The 17,694-nt window shown below is 47.5% G+C and overlaps 1 protein-coding gene across 2 annotated transcripts in view; it reads right to left on the bottom strand.

The window, feature by feature from the left end:
- GAS7 (growth arrest specific 7) overlaps window positions 1–7,199 on the bottom strand; it is a 107,016-nt gene extending 99,817 nt beyond the window's left edge. For both annotated transcript variants that reach the window (XM_049813071.1, XM_049813070.1), the window contains exon 1: window positions 6,957–7,199. In XM_049813071.1, the coding sequence (XP_049669028.1) occupies window positions 6,957–7,139 (183 nt within the window). In that variant the 5' untranslated portion in view covers window positions 7,140–7,199. The remainder of the gene's footprint in view (window positions 1–6,956) is intronic.
- Between the last annotated feature and the right edge of the window lie 10,495 nt (window positions 7,200–17,694).

Below are 17,694 nucleotides of genomic sequence, written 5' to 3' on the forward strand. Positions count from 1 at the left end.
GTTGCTGCTCCTCCCCAGCACCATCTCTCAGTGGCAGCATAACAGCCAGAACGCTCAAGGCAGTGCCACAGGCAATCCTGGTTAGGGCCAGCAGGAGGCCCGAGTACCAGTTCTAGCCTGGCAGTTCTCAGCCAAGTAGCTTAACTGCTAAGCTTGCAGCATCAGAAGCTGAACACCATACAGGTTTCCTGAGCACAACGCTGTGCTCACTCCCTAGCCACATAAAAACCACAGAAGGGATCAGCACCCACAGCCTTATCACACTGGAAAAAAGACCAGATACCTCTCCCATCACACAAGACTACGTATTGGAGCATTACTTGTTCCATGGAGTATCCTTAGAAAAAAGCAGTGGTAGCAGCCGCATTTGTACCTGAGATCACCACACTTCCCCTTCATCCTTGTTGCTCTCTGACTCTTTATGTTGAATTGATTTTAGAGTGGGGAGATGGAGGAACGAGGGAGTGTGATAACAAACTCCAAGGATGCTGAAGAACCTGCTAAGAAAGCAAAGCACCATTGCTGCATGCAGGAGGTACCAACATCACATACAAAGAGCCCAGGCCTCAGGTACTCACAGCCAGCCAGGTACTGCCCATACACAACCTTATTCTTTTTACAGTCATCAGGAAAAGAAAGCTTTGTTGCAATAGGTACCAACATCTCCTCTTTTCTAAGCGTACTGTGCACATTATATAGCTCCCATGATAGCAGAGAGCAGCTCCAGCAGCTGCTTGTGCCAGCCCTTGCTGTGGCAACACACAGCACAGCTGTCAGGTCCTAGCACTGGCTACAGTAATGCTCATTTCTAGGACTGGCTGGATACTTTCTGACAAAATGTTTCAGGGTTTTTCTTGGTCAAAATACTCTCCATCACTAACCTGAAGAAAAAGAAATATAGACCATAATTTTTTTCTCTCTAGAAACAGGGGTTTCATCATAATACTGTTTCACATAAATGTTCAGAAATTTAATTTTGTCATGAAATGGAATTTTCCTTGCTCATCAGCTGGCAGGTTCTAGTTTCTCCTTAAGGACACTGTCTCCTTGGATCATATCAGCTTACAACATGATAGAGTTTGGCACAGAAATCCTCTGCACATTCTCTGCTATTACAAAATAAATTAGAGGCATTATCGTTTCTATGAATTCCTTTTATCCTTTTCTTCTATGACTACTCAGGCACAAAGAATGAAGCAGTTCATGCCATGCCATGTCTCCCGCAGCTGAATGTGCCACAACCTCCAGGCTCAACTGTTTGGACATTTCAACGTCCCCGAGGCAGGTGTCACAGGTTGGGTTAGGTGAGGTGAGTTACCCCCCCAAATACTACACAGCAGTGGAAGTAATGTATACTACTGTCTGATGCCTGCACGTGCACCACGCATCAGGGAGAAGCACGCGATTCTTTCCTTCCAAGTGCCTCACGGTTCCAGTATATCAAGCTGTGAAAATGCAGACAAGATCAGCGGCAGCTCTCAGTCCTACTCAGTCCAGCTCGCTCAATCAGATTCCAGAGCCACCTCCATCCATGCTAGAAGCACACACTGTGCTTCATACAGAGACTTACATCTGTGGGATGACTGAAGCTATAAAAAGTGCTGACAATTTTCAGCAAATTTGCGTATGTTGCTACTGCTGCTGCTTATATAACTGAATTCTAACTAACCACAAATACAAAAAGCAATGCCCAAAATAGATTTTAAAACAAACCACTTGCAAATGTGACTGAATGACACATCTCCCCACCCCTCTGAAAATCACTTCTCTAGAAAAGGCAGACACAACAGCCAGTGTTTCCCCAGAGAGTCCCATGCAAACCACCTCCTGGAGTACATACCCCAGAGGTTTAACACCACCTCAGTCTCTTGACATTTATGCTGCCCTGCACCAATAAGATTGTGACAAACTGGGACACACCTGGGACTTGTCCTAGGTTGCTCTCAGGTCTGGAGCCATACAGATCTTTCTACACACGTCATCATCCCAAGCATCTCTAATGCAGGTGGGTTGAGGAGGCAGTCAGCCTCTAGGTAGGAAACATTTTGTTGCCTTCAGCTGTTATGAAATCCCTCACTGTATCACACACCACATTCCATTTGCTCTGTACCTGTGTTCACCATGGCAGTGCTGGCTTGACGGACTGCACATTGCCTGTATTTGCACACTATTGCCTCTTTGCACCAGGCTGGAAAGGGCAATTGCTTAACCTGGGACTGCAACAGTCTGGTACAGAGAGTGCCTGTAAGGCTCTGCTCAAATGGTCAAAAAGTCAGGCAAAAAATATGAGTACACATGAGGGAGGAAATGGTCAGAAGATGCAGCTGCTAGTCCCTGACTTTCAGGTCTCACGGCTGACATAGCTATAAATCGCCAGAGGGGTGAAGGCTGAAGCTGATAGTGTATCTACTCAATGGAATATGGATCACAAGCAACAACATCACTCCTTCCCCATGCCCTTGAATTTGCAGAAAAGTGTTGCTTGCTTACAGACCAAGCTCAAAGCAAAACCCTATGAATTTGGCAGCACTCTTTTGGACTCCTCTGGTGTCAACGGATGCCACATTCCGGAAATATTGGTTAGGGGCTGTTTCTCCATTAAACTACTATCTCCATTAAACTACTATCTCCAAGAGCACAACAATATGAGAAACAATATTTGGCTTCCCAGCACAAGGAAGACAAGGACACACTGGTGCAAGTCCAGCAATGGACCACAATAATGATTAAGGGATGGCAGCATCTGTCATACAAGGAAAGGCTGAAAGAACTGGGACTGTTTAGCATCAAGACAAGAAGGCTTGAGAGGGATGATATCAATGTGTATAAAAACCTGGGGGGGAGGGGGTGGTAAAAAAAGCAGAGACCGACTGTTCTCAGTGATATCCAGTGAAAAGATGAGAAACAACAGGCACACTTTAAAAGAGAGGAAATCCCTCTTAAACACAACAAAAAACTGTGAGGGTAGTCAAACACTGGAACACATTGCCCAGAAAGGCTGCAGAGTCTCCATCCTTGCACATATTCAAAACCTGACCAGACATGGCCAGGGAAGCTGGACTAGCTGATCTCCAGAGGTCTCTTCCAACTCAGTGATTCTGTGAACAAGACCACAGCAGCCTTCCCAACTGCTGCCAATGAGCCTGCCCTCAGGGAACCCATCTGGAACCCCATCATGTTGATAATACCCTCCCTTGCTCACTTTGCTCTCTACTTGTGATAGTCTTTTGGTTTATGCTATCCCTTTTGCTCTATACAACTGTATCCTCTCCAGAGCTCAGAGAGACATCTTGTTTCTGGCTTATCCCTACCATACACTCCCCAAGTCCTCCTCCAGCTCTCATTGTTTCCATCATTGCCATGAGCAGGAACCTCCAGCCATCATTGTTTTCTTCTAACCCACCACTGTGGGTTTGCAGCAACCACAGGAGCAGGAAAAAAGGATGCCAAACGTCTTTACCTCCCTGTGTCTCTCTTGCCCCACATTTACTACAGTTTTGGTCCTTTCCTTGAACTTCTGTGATGAATGAACTGAAAACACATTTTTGCTAGCAAGAGAACTCAGGAGGCAAAGGCAGCAATCCCTCAGGAATGCCCATCTCTAGCACTGGAGTTCATTTCCCACAAGCCACCTTCATGGTTTTCTCAGAGCTGTCCAACCCCACATTTGCATTAAAACCCATTATGGTTAACCAGCAGCCATGGATACCTGTTTTTCTTTGCAAGAGCCAAGAGCTCCCTCTCAGTGTGAGAGGAGCCTGAGGAAGGAGGAAGAGCCTGCCCTATCCTCAGCTCCTGGATAAGCCAGCTAGAGCCATGTGGCAGCACACAGATGATCAGTGCTGGCAGTTCCACAGCTCAGCTGCCTGTGAAGAGACGCAGGTGCTGTTGGTGCAGCACAGTTCCTCCCAAGTCAAAGATAGCATCAGAAACAGTCATTTCTCCTCTTTCATCCAGCAGGAACCAGCATGCTGCAGACTGGCTGCTAAACTAACTGCTCAAGGGTGGAAGAGAGTCCCCTCTCAGCTGCTGTCTTTCATACCTTTCTTGCTTCCCTCTTTCAGCTCAGGACAAAAACTCAGCGAAGACTTTAGAGCAGTGGTGTCAGAGGAGATTTCAGTGATGGTAAACATGAAGTTGTATGAATGAGAAAATCCAGCTTGCCTGTCTATACACAGTGGCAAGGCTTCAGAAGAAGGCCATCTCCTTTTGCTAGCACCCAGCCACCTGACAGACTTCGCTGTGAGGAGAAAGGGTGTGTGCCATGCAGGCCAAACCCTGCCAGCCCTGGCACACCTTGGACAATGCTGTGAGCCACGTGTATTCACTGCTGTGGCAGAAAATGCAGCCAGCTGTCCTTTGGGACAGTGAGCTCCAGAGAGAGGAGCACAGGTACCTGCTGGAGTGAACTGGGCATGGGGAAGTGAGGGCAGGACAGAGGGTGGGAATAACAACAGCATGTGGTTAAGTTCAGCTCAGAACATAATGCCGAACCTTACTGAAAGCTGCAGGGCCAGGGCCACCCAAAGCCAATGTAAGTGCTGGTTGGTACTGAAAGGAGAATCGTGTTCATGGCCCCATCTGGCAATGCATTGTCATCTTCTCCCTGACACTAGCTGCAGTGTCAATGTGGCTGGACAGGGACTTGGATCAGAGAACAGAGAAGGACAGTACTTCTGTCATTGTGTCTTTCAGTTAGGTCAGCTCCCTGAGCAAGCTAGCTGCGGACCTGCACACAAGACAAAAGCTACCTGCACAGAGCCATGAGAGAGAAACACACAGAGATCTTTCTTCTTCTCATGCATCTACTCTACTGTAATGTGTGCCAAGTACTTGTGGCCCCACAAATTTGGTTAATTTGGTTAATTAGCTCTCATTTGACATATTTATTAACTCCAGCTCATAGTCCTTATTAGGCACCACCTCTGGAGAAAAGGAAAACATGCCAGAGTGAACACCACTCAGCACTTGCCATCTTTCTTACCTTCTTTCCAAAAGTTTGCTCAAGAGAAAGGAGGCTAGGATGTGTGGACAATTGGTCTGCAGCAAAGTTGTCAGTGGTACATAAGCCAAGGATCAAAAGGGCACATTTGGGGGGCTGCAGGCATCGATCTGAGCACAGTGGAACTTGCTCAGACTTAAGTAGGAAAAGAGGAGTTTCCAAGAGGGAGATGATAAGACAGCAATGTTATTGTGTACAAAGAAGTGATTTTCCACTGCCTTTGCTGAGCAGAGTTTGTCTCATCTCATCATACATGTTGCCTCAAACAATTCCTAAATTCCTGGTTAGATGTGTAAATATTTATCAATTTGTGAAACCACAAACATTCACATATCTCAGTAAATGATCTTGCAGGTGGCAAAAGTGACAAACAAAAGGACTCCCACATTCTTAAACTAACAAAAAAAGTGCTTCAGTGCCACAGAAAAGTCCCTGGCCTCACTCTTGTAGCACTGAGTGGGGAAATTTTGCTTCTACTTTCCTGCCTTTCCAGGCAAGAATGAGAAACAGAAACTCAATGGAAACATCACAGATTTTTTAATTAATTTGGACTAGAGAAACCAAAAGGCAATGCCAGATCTATAGGCAAAAAGTCCTTTTGCACAGAACCTTTTGCTCACAGGACACTACTCTCTATGCATCTGGTGGGCCCGGTTCTGCTCGGGGCTGTCCTGCCACTCTGGGTTCCCCAGAGGGTGTGCATGGAAAACTTGGGGCGGGTAGTGCCTGCCTTGCATGTAAGCAAAGCAGGCTGTCTGATTCCCCTTAGAAACCTGGAGGACAAAGGCTGACCTGAGAAACATTGTGCTGCTAACCACTTTAGCCCAGTCACCACAGGGACACTGCTTTAGGAAACCATTTCCATACCCGCATCCTAGGTTAAGTTCCAAATAGACAACAGGGCATGGTCAGCGAGGGAAAGACTGATGGGCTCACAGCAGGTTCTTGCTTTGGTGGGTGAGATGCTTCAGATTTCACTTTCAAAAATGCAGAGATTGTGAAGGCAGTCTTCGTGGATGTATATTTTACACTCGCATTGTGCCTTGTTTGCATAGGAGAGAAAGTAATAAGTTCAGATGCAAGCAGTCCTGAGATGGGAATACAACTGTTGCCCTAGCTGTCAGGGCCCTGAAAACAACTGAAGCTAACAGAGCTTCTCAGCATCCTGATGGAAAGTCCATGACCTTTGAGTCTGGGCAACCAACTCTAACTCTGCTGGGGCTCTCTGGGGCTATGCCACATATACAGCAGCAAGGTAACTCCAGCCAGCTGGGGAACTGTTGCAACAGAAGGGACGTATCTGAATTACCGTTTCCACAACGTAAAGCCAAGTGATATTCAGTGAAAGGAAATGAGAGGGAGAGGGAAGAGGAGAAGTAGAGAGAGAGGAAGGAGGGGAACCTGCCCAGCCTCTGGCCCACACGGATGATTGACAGGAGCTATGTCACCTCAGTCACTGGGTTCTGCTGCTGTTCGGCAATTGTGTAAACACAAGTGTCCAGAGAACCCCGCAGATCGCCACGCACCCTGAACCCTGCCACTCCGTGGCTGCGACTGAGGGTACCAGAGGCTCCGGCTGCCGGAGCTGGGCCGGGCAGGCTGCTCCTCCTCCGACTGCCGCATACTCTTCCCAGCACCCAGCACTCTGCAGACCTGGGGTGGCCGGGGCACCAGCTCTGCCCTGGGCGCAGGGCAGAGCGATGCCGAGGTGGGTCCCCGACAGCAACGCCGGTGTGCGTGTTCCGCCCGCAGCACTGCTGGCACCCCGCTGCCAGCCGAGCTGGCGGCTGGGGCGGGACGGCCCCGGGCCGTGCCCGGCGAGCCGAGCGCGGGGCGCTCCGGGACGGCTCCTTCCCCCAGCCCGGCCCGGCCCGGCCCGGCCGCCGAGCGGCTCCCGCCCGCCCGCCCCCCCTCCCCCGCCGCCCGCTCGGCGCGGCGCCGGCCTCGCTCCTACCTCCAGGAGCTGCACGTAGCTGGCCGGGAACCAGCCGCGCAGCCCGTCCTCCTTCTGCCCTTCCCACCAGCCGCCGTCCGGCACCTGCAGCACCGTGATCAGCTCCCCCGCGGCGAAGCGGAGCCCCTGCCGGTGCCGCTCCCCGGAGAAGGGGTACAGCGTCTGGCAGCGCGAGCCCGACATCCTGCCGAGGGACGCGGCCGCGCTCCGCCCGCAGCCGCCCCGGCCTCGGCCGCCGCTCCGCGCCCGCCCGGGGCGCCGCTGCCCGCCCCGCGGCGCGCAGGGCTGCGGGAGGGCCCGCGCTGGCCGCGCCCCTCGCCCGCCCCGCTCCGCTCCGCTCCGCTCCGGGGGCGCGGCGGGCGCCGAGCGCGGGCGGGGGCAGCGGCAGCGGCAAAGTGGAGCGGCAGCGGCTGGGGGAGCGGGAGCGGCAGGGGGAGCGGGGCAGCCCCGGCGCCGGGCGCCCCCGGGCACCGCCGGCTCGGGGCGGGGTGGGGGAGAGGCGGGACAGGGAGAAGGGAGGGGGAGGGGGGAGGGGGAGGGGGAGGGAGAGGGAGGGGGAGCGGGGCGGGGGGGGGCGGAGAGGCCACCGGGGTGCGCGGCCCGCTCCGCGCGTGTGGCACTTCTGTCGGCGGGACAGCGTGTGTGCGTGTGACCCTGAGAGACATAGCGCGTGTCTTCGTGAGAGACAAGGCGGGGAGAGGCGCCGTGTGTGTGCGAGAAACACCGGGGGGGGGGGGGGGGGGGTGAGGGGGGTGACAGACACTGCGTGTCCGAGAGACATGGTGTGTGACATCTGTGTGCTCGACACCACTCTGTGTGTCTCTGCGTGTGTGTGTGTGTGTGACACACCGCGTGTGGGGGACAGACACTTTGTGACCCCGTGTGTGTGTTAGTGATACCCACGTGCGTGTTTCAGAGAGGCGCCCGTGTGCATGAGAGTCACCGTGTCTGTGACACACACTCCCGTGTGTGTCTGTGAAAGGTGCCACGTGAGATACTAAGTGTGTCCCAAGCATGTGAGACACTGTGTGTCTGACACCCGTGTGTGTGTGTGCAACACCTGTGTGTCTGTGAGAGACGGTGTGTGAGACACTGTGTGTGCCTGTAACACCGCATGTATGACCCTGTGTGTCTGAGACACTGTTTGTGCATTTGGAGACACTCGTGTCTGTGTAAGTGTGAGACACCTCTGTATGTCTGAGACACTGTGTGTATTTGTGACACGCACCCATGTGTGTGAAATCCATTTTGCCTGAAAGACATCATGTGATACACCCCAGCATGTATGAAACATCCAAGTCTGTGTGACACATCCTCAAGTGCGTGTATCTCTGCAACACCCAGCTGAGTGCACAACTTGCCCCATGTGTGTGTCTGACTGCAGTATGCGTGTGAATTGCACTTGTGTGAGACACCTCTGTGTATGTGACACCCTGGTCTGTGTGACACCTCTGTGTATGTGAGAGATGCACTGTGTGTGTGTGTGTGACACCCTCATATGTGTGACACTCGTGCATATGTCTGTGTGAGACACCACTGTGTGTGTATTTTGTTTACGAACACCCCACTTTGTGTGCACAGCCTGCTCTGGGTGTGCACGCCTGACTCACTCCCCAGCACGTGTGACTCTTCTGTGTGTATAAGACACATCTGTCTTTGTGCACGCAGTTGTGTATGAATATGTGTGTGTGTCTCTGTCCACGCATGCACACCTGAGTCACTACACATATGTAATATATACCTGCCTGTACGTGTACGAGCACTGGTGTGGATGTGTGTGTATGAAGCCCAGGCATACATGTATGTGTGACTTGCTGCAGGGCAGGCTGCCTGACCTACTCACTGTGTGTGTGTGTGTGCATGCGCGCACACGTGTGTGGGGGTGAGAGGATGTGCACATATGAGACTCGCCCACATAGTGCTTGAGATCTCCACATGTGTATGGGTGTACCTGAAAGGCAGGGCACGCATACCTGAGTGACTCTATACTATGTCTTGTGTGTTGTTTATGGGATGTGTGTGTGTGTGTTTGTGTATGAGACTCTCCCACAACTGTGTGTGAGAAACTCAATCTTGTGTGAAGCTCAGCCTTGTAGGAAGGTGTATGTATGTTTGCTTGTGCAGGAGACACCTGTGTGCATGTGAGAGACTTACCTGTGAGGGTCACTTACTGGGGTGCATGTGAGCGTGCATCCTGAAGCCGAGCTGTGTGTGAGTCACACCCATGCATTTGTATATATGGCTCCCCCTGAATGGGTGAGACTTAGTCATAAAGGAGACTGACCTCTATGTGTGCTTATGGGGGAACCATGTGTGACCCAGCTGCATGTGTGTGGCTGTGTGTTTGTGTGTAAGCTGGCTGTGTCTGTGCACCAGAGACTTACTCCAGGGTGCCTGTAAAAATCAGCGACTGGTGTGACTCACTGCACCACATGCACGAGGGTCTCATCATATTTGTGCAACCTGCTGCATGGTGATCTGCACGTGTGGTACTCATCAGTAGTATGTGTGGCTTGTGGAGGAGAGGGAGAGACTCACTTCTGTGTGTGCAGGATTACGCCAGCATGTGTGTAGAAGGGATGAGGCAAAAGGAGTTGGATCTGCCTGACAAGCACCCCACAGCCATATCCACGCCTGCCAACCAGCATCCTTTTGTAGTCAGTCGTTGGAGAGGCGAAAGGAGGGCATAAACCTGCTGCTGTATTCAGACATCAATGAGATGAGTGGGTCCTTCTCCCCACTGATTGATGGGAGCCAGACATGCCCAGTGGACATGTCCACGTCTCCTCTGATGCCCACTCTGTTGGTTGTCTCCTAGGCACTGCATGTCTGTGGGTGAGCAGGAAAACACTTGTCTACTTCAGTGCATTTATGAGACCCTTAGGTGTGTGCAAGTGTGTGATCACTGAACTCGGTGTGCATGTGTTAAAGAACCTTGTTGGTCCACAGGAGAGGCTTGCTGCAGTACAGGGGTGCATGACTGACTCCAGAATACACATGCACGTGTGTAATACTGCACTTGTCTGTGTGTGTACACATCATTAATTTCAATGTGTGTGTGACAGTCTGCTGTGAATATGGCAAAACCTCACAATGTGTGTAACTCGCAGCACTCAGGATGTGTGGTTTGATTCAGCACAGTGTGTGTATGTCTCAACAGCAGTAGGGATACACTGGATTTCTCTGTAGTTTGGTGACATCCTCCACTCAGGGACGTTTGAGACATAGTGTGCACATATATAAGCCACGGTGTATTCAAGCTCCAGAGAGCATGAGATCTCTGTCAGTGTGTGTGATTCTCCCTGTGTGCATTAAAAAACTATCTCCATGTTCCAGTCAACAACTCCACTGGGCTTATGATTATGATTATGTGCACGAGTCAATTGCGTATCCCAGTCTGCTAAACAAGAGTGCCTGCCTGTACGCTGCATATTTGGGGCGTTCACATGACTGCAACCTGTGTGTGATGTTCCTTGTCCATTTGTAAATTCCTCAATTTAGGTGTGCACATGACCTTCTACAGTGTGTGCAAGGCAGGTGTTCCACCTGTCCGTGGCCCTCTATGTGTATGCACAGCCACATGCTTGTACAAATGATTTCAGGGAGCAGGTGCTGGTGTGGGTGCTGCACTTCAAGGTGCATGCATCAACTTCTGTTCCGATAGAAAGGACACAGGTGCTTCTGTGAGTGACTCCAAGTTTTGCACAATTTGTGGTGGTGTGCTGTGAGCTCAGTCCTTTTCACAGACCCCATCTGACCACTAACTCCTGTATGGCCTGTCCTGTTTCTAAGATTCAGATTCCTTTCTCTTCCATCTTTTTTCATTAAGGAAGAGCCTCCCATTTCTCCTTTTGATTTGCTCTTGTTTTGCAATCAGTAGTGAGGAGCAAGCTCAGAACAACTACCATCTTTTGTGCCCATAATGTAACATCATGTGTGTGTCTCCTGGCTGGCCTGGGGGTGCACAGGCTTTTTATTTATGTGACACTTTATTAGAGTATTTTTCTCTCTCTCTTTTCCTGGAGTTTTACAAATTTGCAACACCTTTTTCTTTAAAGTGAGTAATCGGGTAGCCTGACTGTAGCCTTTCTTCTGAACATTTCAGAAGGTGACTTTCAATGTAGATGTCCTTCATTTAGACAGGCTAAGAAGAAATCTGAGCTGAGCTCTTCGGGGTTTTCTCTTAGGATTCTTTCAACAACTTTCCAACTACTTTCCACAGTTTTCTATTTGATTCTCTGAATTTGTGGTAAATTGCTTAATATCATCCCCTTTTGATAAGCGTTTAAGCTGATAACTATTGAACTATGATCCATTATGTGTTATTATCATACTAGTTGTGCCTTGCTTGGCAAAAGCAACAGACCTGGTATCATGGCACACATCCAAGTACATCAATCAGCTATATTCTCTAATGATACCATTTATAGATGGCAAGAACTGAAATTGAACAAAAACCCCCTTATTTTTCTTCAGCATATAAAACCCCAGCTTTGCCTGTGTTGGAATGCAGATCCAAATAGTTTAGAGCTTCAATGTACAACAATGAATTTTAGTCTAAATTTTACTTTTCTTATGGTTAATGTTGCAAGAATACTTAAATATTTTTCTTCAGTTCATTCTCTGATATTCTTTTCCTCTGCTATTTTTATACTTCCAACTTGTTTTGCTTTCTCTTTGTCTCCCTTTCTGATATTTGTGCAGGCTTCTGTCCTTCTTTGCATGAACATTCTTGATGAGAAAGCCTCTAGCAGGGTTTTAGTAATAGGGTTGTCCACTTCCTGAAGCAATTACAAACTTCAGCTTTTCAGCTGGCAAGCCCAAATGTAAACACTAACTTTATTCTTATTTTGCATTTTCTTTCTAAACCTGTTACTATAACTTCATTTTGGCTTCTGTACGAATGTCCAGTATGTAAACAGAAGGGGTCCATTCTTGACAAAGGATCCCTTTCACTCACTGGAGGTACACACCTCTGGAACAGGTCCCACAAGTAATCCTCATTTCATTGTGCAGATAATTACATGGTTAGTTTGTCTTGAGATATGTCTAGTCCTTCTCCTCAACTTGCAAAATGGCTTTACTTGCACAGAGAGCAGGTCTTATCAAAGGCTTAGACCTATGTTTGCTTCTGCATCATGTTTGTCTTTATCATGAAGGATGTTAAAGGGTGATATGTTTACTGCCTATGAGGAAAATTATTAACGAGCATAGAAAGCTTTTTTATCTAGCATTAAGATATCAGAGCCAGAGTCACTAGATGGAAGACATAGAAGCCATCCCAGAAACAATGCAGATTTGCAACTTCAAGTGTACCAGGCATTGGAATGAACTGGTCAGCTTTCAGTCTCAGCCTTGTTTTCTATCATCTCTTCCAGTTCAGCTAAAGCATCTCGGCTGGATACAGGTGTTCTCTGGCCAGTCTGACTGAATGATCTAAACAATCTCTCTGGCTGTAAGATCTCTCTGACTTTATTTTCTGTACCATCACAACTGTCATACTCACTCTGTCATCTGTTCTGGGACGGTACTCACTTAGCAATGAGAAACTAATTCTAAAATTAGTGTCACATGAACATATTCTGCATTAGGGTGAGACAAATCTTCCCTTGAAAGGACCGTTTTCTCCCTGTCTGCTACCAAAGAGTCTAGGGTAATAACCTCAGTCTTAGACATCTAACTTTTTAACAAACCTCAGTGTCACTGAAATGCTGTCTGTGAATGAGAAAGAGCCAACTTCATGTAACGCTGCAGAGAGCCTCAGTTATGGTGATCCAGCCAGAGAGAATTTATTCCATGATTTTACCGATTGTACCTGGAGTTTAAAATGACACCACTAAAACAAGCCCTATACAGATGGGCAGATTCCCTGAAGAAGGACCTAAGAACATCTTGGGAATAACAGAAGAAAGTTCACATCTGACAGTTGTAGAAGCAGCATGGTCAATGTTTTGTTTGTTTAAAGCAACATCTGACAATCTGTCTAGCCCATGGAAAAGAGCTAAATTACTTCTACTGCCTTCACTGAAAAGATCCTGCAAAGCTCAAAATGACAAAGAGTTGGCATAGGTGCATGGGAGAGTTTTTTAGTCATGATGGACTTGAGATTCACATGAATAATTGATTGGCCTTAGCTGTTTGCAAGACATGGCAACACCAGGAGATCTCCTGAGGCCAAGAACCAGGAAAGAAAGAAACTAAAAAGAAACCACGTGTAGCACTAGATCTTTAAATGACCTTTGAAGTCTAAACGACTAGCAGAAATTAGTTCTGTTGTTGGAGAGGAAATGTTCTGAGCCTGTACACAAAAGATACTTCCAGTTGTTAAAATGCTTAAAAGCTGTAGCTTTTGATGGAAGGGACCATTCTCAATGCTTTGAACAGCCAAGACATAAGAATAGATACAGGAGCTCAGAACAAAATTTCATCTGATCTATAGTCTTCTTTCTGACTGCAACTCAAAGAGAATGCATAGGGTGGAGTGAAAGAGGAGGACAACACATAGCAGTGCTTCCCTTGAATATTCTCCCATCATCCACCAAACTGCAGTTTAGGGATTTCCTAAACCAGATATTCTGGAGTATCACACTTGGAAATTTAGGCATCCAGGACCTCAAACATTCCAAGCGGAGGACTCAGAGTTATGAGTCATGTTCATATGACCAAATGTGTGATTCAAACACAATTAAAAAAATGCACTTAATGATACAGAATGGCTTTACCTTTGATTTCTGCCTTTAGAGTGTTTCTTGTGGCTCTACTGACCTTGGAACTCCCCTTGTACAAGGTCAGTTCTGAAAGGATCAGACATGCAGTGCCCTGCCTGGCTGTGGCCATTGTAAAACTTAGTGATATTCCAGGTCAGGTTTAGTCATCTTTGTCGTAACAGTGCCCAGAGCTGTACCAACTATTTTAGAGTCAGACATAAACAAATGTAGTCTCTGTCTATAAATGGACAGTGATATTACATGAACAAACAGCTTGTGGTGATTCACCTGAGACTAAACTGGATTTGCTTGCCAGGATAGTTCACCTGGAGAGCTGACTGCATCCATTCACCTCTTTTCTTGGAAGCAGGCTGAGAATAACAAACTGTTCTGATAACATCAGCCTACTTCCAGTCAACATATTTCCTACTGAGAGGCAGGGCAGGTCCCACCCTGTTACATGACAGGCACATATTTGGTCATATAAATGTGACTCAACTCTGACTCTTTGCCTTAGAGTTAGCTGTCAACAGCAGCCAGTTGTCACAAACCCCTTGTCTGAAATGGTGGTGCCATGCCTTCTCTCCAGCAGTTCAGTGTTCATCTCTGTCTTCCTGGGTCTCTGGAAAGCCTGTCACAACAATGTGCTCCAATCAGCTGGCTACAGAATTTCAGGAGAGCGCTTCCTTCAGTCCATGTCACTGCTGTTCTTGGTGTAAACTAAATATGCAGGGCATATCCAGGGCATTTCATGGTGGTCAGGATGCTCACAAAGAAGAGGACAGGCTTGACTCTAGACCACCTCAATCATTCCTAAGCATTTCTATTCATTAGAGCAGATACTGTAGCCTTGTCCTCTCATCTTTCAGCTCTATAAACAGTATGTCACACAATTTTACTTATCGAATGTTTAACTGTTTCATGCTAAATGGAAAAGCCATTGAAAGGAAGAAAGGCATTATCCATAAATCATATAGTTTCAGTATCAGTAACAAGCAAGTTGTGGCCATTTGGGTCTCAACTTCTAGGTGTTATACAGCATAAGACAAATAGTTCTGGATCAGACCACAGGTCTGTCTGTTTTACTATCCTGTTTCCAGCAATATCTAATAACAGAAGTCTAGGGAAAAGGACAGGTGCAGAAATGTATTTCTGCAGAACATCCTCTTGATTTCGAGCAAATGATAGCTCAGGTCTTCCCCAATTAGAGGCGGTATCTTGTATTTGATAGCTCATTTCCATTATTTAGGGCAGTTATTTTTTGAGCCCATGCAAACTTTTGGCACCTATAAAATTCTGTAGCAAGGGTTTCCAGTGCAGGCACTAAATTTTGGAACCTGTCCCTTGCCTGTTTCATCTGAGGCAGTGCTGGCCCCCAATCAGAGGCACAACCCACCCACAGTGACCTTTATACCATTATAGTTGCCCTGATGTCCAAACCTGAACCATTGAACTGAAAGTTACCTGCATGTGGAGATGTAGGCATGAACCTACATGAATCACCTAGTTCAAGGCTCTTAAGAGATTTGTCCAAGATCACATGGAGAGGCACTGGAAAAGCAGGAAAACATCCCAAGAGGACTCTGACGAAAGCACCTAAACCTTCCTTCAAACCTCCTTCTCTCTGGCTTAGTATCAGTCTTAGTGGTGTGATCTGGGCTTGCCAGATCATCTACAACAGCTTGCTGGGTCCCAGAGCATCCGATCTTTTCTTTTGATCCCACAGAGAACTGGGCTTCTGGCCAGCTAAGAAGAGCAATCCAGCTAGGCAGTCCTCTAGCCAAACTCCCTCTGGGTCTGCTAGTTTGGACATTGGTATTTCACTGACACTAAGCTTCCCTCTTCAGCATGAATTGCTCATTACTTGAATTCCATCAGGGATTTCTTATGTCATGAAAGAGCAGAGATTCTGCCTGAACACACTGAGCAGGACTGACTGCTTTCTGTGGATAAAGTTGTTGATCTGTGTATATGTGTGTGCCTGTATCTGCAGGACATAGATGTCTCAGTGTTTTCCTCTCAATGGTGTCTCTGTTCTGCAACCATCTGTGTATAAAGCTGCTATTCTCTCGTGAACAATGACTCATACAGGAAAGTCTCTAAGAATTAGGCAAGAACTATGTTCATCCTGAGTACTATTGAAGATGAGGATTCAATCCCAGAAACTCTTGGAAACTCAGCATTAGTTTTCCCTTGACAGCTTTAATCTTTAAAATCTGCTGTTGCTGACACACATTTACAAACAACAGGTTGGCAGTAAACTGTCTCTGCAGATGGACTCTGCAAGTCCACCACTTGCTTCTGACAAAGACCCAGCACAGCACTGCTCACTGTGGCCAACCTTTTCCTCACTCCATTTTCCAATGAGGATCCACCTAGTGACTCTTCCACCTCTTACATTTTTCTCAGCCCCCACAGATGACTGTCTCCAGTCCTTTCCCTTACATTTCCAGGCTACCCTGCATTTCTGCCAACTGCAGTGGGTGAGTAGGAAAAAGTAGGGTCACTGTTCCCAGCACCCTGCAAGCTACATCTGGACCTGGAGCTGCTCAAAAGACTGTGAAGTTGGCCATAGGAACTATCTGGGGCAGTGATCCATATTGGTATCAAAAAAATCATGACGATCTTTGCTGTATATATATCCAGCAAGGTTTGGGTACTTAGGAAATAGCTGAAAGAAGGGAAGTATCCAGAAGATTTTATCAGAAAGTCTCCTGTGGCCAGAATGAGTGCAGAAAGAAAAGTTCCTGAAAATCAGGTGAGCTTCTCTGGCTAGTGGGGAAGATTCTGCTTTGTGGCATCTTGTCCAACACTGTGGAAAGAAAAGGTTACAGGGTTCTCATGTTCTCCACTGCCCCAGAGAGGTAACAGTCTCTGCGGATGCAGATTAAGATGATCAAGAAAGTTTAAAACAAATGGTGACATATCCTAATGATGTAATCGTAAGACAACTCCAGATATGTAGACCATACCCAGAAAACATGCATTATCAAATTTTTCAATTGGATTAGAAGTTTAATTAGAAATTTTATTCTCATATTTTAAAATTTCTCTAGGATGTTAGGTGATAAGCAAGGGTCAGAGGTGCTAATACATGAAAGGAAACATGCTCCTGTGAGTGTGAGTGAAGCTGTGTGGCTGGAGTTGGACAGAATATTAGAATCAACAGATAAAATCAGAACCACAGAGCGGTGAGGTTGGAAGGGAACCCTGGAGGTGATCTCACAAGCAGGGCCACCTAGAGCAGGTTGCCCAGGACCATGTCCAGACAGCTTTTGAATATCTCCAAGGACAAAGATTACAAATCTATGCTGTAAAAGTATAATGGGAAAAAGAGGTTGGCACTTTATGCCTGGAATCATCACTCTGAGGACTCACAGGCTGAAGGAGGTGATTCGATGGCTCACTTGGATAGTGCCTGAGACAGAGGCCTCATTCCCATGCTATCCTTTCCCAACCACTACCCTTCCTGCTAGCTGCATGTTCCTGACCTTCCCGTGGCTGGTACCAGTTCTGTGTTCCTCAGGCTTTTCAGTGAATTGATCACTCTTCAAACACCAGAATGCAACTTTTTTTTTCCTGCTGGATTAGTAAGTTCAACTGAATCAGTGAATAATGTAGATCGGAAGGCATATCAGAGGTCTTTAGACCAATCTCCTACTCAAAGCAGGACTAACTTCAAAGATAGATGAAGTTGCTCAGAGCCTTGTCCAAATGTATCCTGGAACTCCCCAAGGTTAGAGATTCCACAACCACTCTAGGCAGCCTGTTCAGGGCTGCATCACTCTCATAGTAAATAATACCTTGTTTTGTTGAGAAAGAATTTCCCTGGTTTGCAACATGAGACAATTGCCTCTTGTCCTTTCACTGTGCACTTGCAGGAAAAGCTTGAATGCATCTTAATTTGCAACCTCCTTTTCAGCAGTGTTAGTCTGCAATTAGATCCCCTGCTAGCCTCCTCTTCACCAAGCCAAACAAACCTAATTCCCTTCTCATCTCCTTACATGGCATGTGCTCCGGCTGACCGATAC

Source organism: Accipiter gentilis, chromosome 10 (assembly GCF_929443795.1).
Source record: "Accipiter gentilis chromosome 10, bAccGen1.1, whole genome shotgun sequence".
NCBI classification, from domain to species: Eukaryota; Metazoa; Chordata; class Aves; order Accipitriformes; family Accipitridae; genus Astur; species Astur gentilis.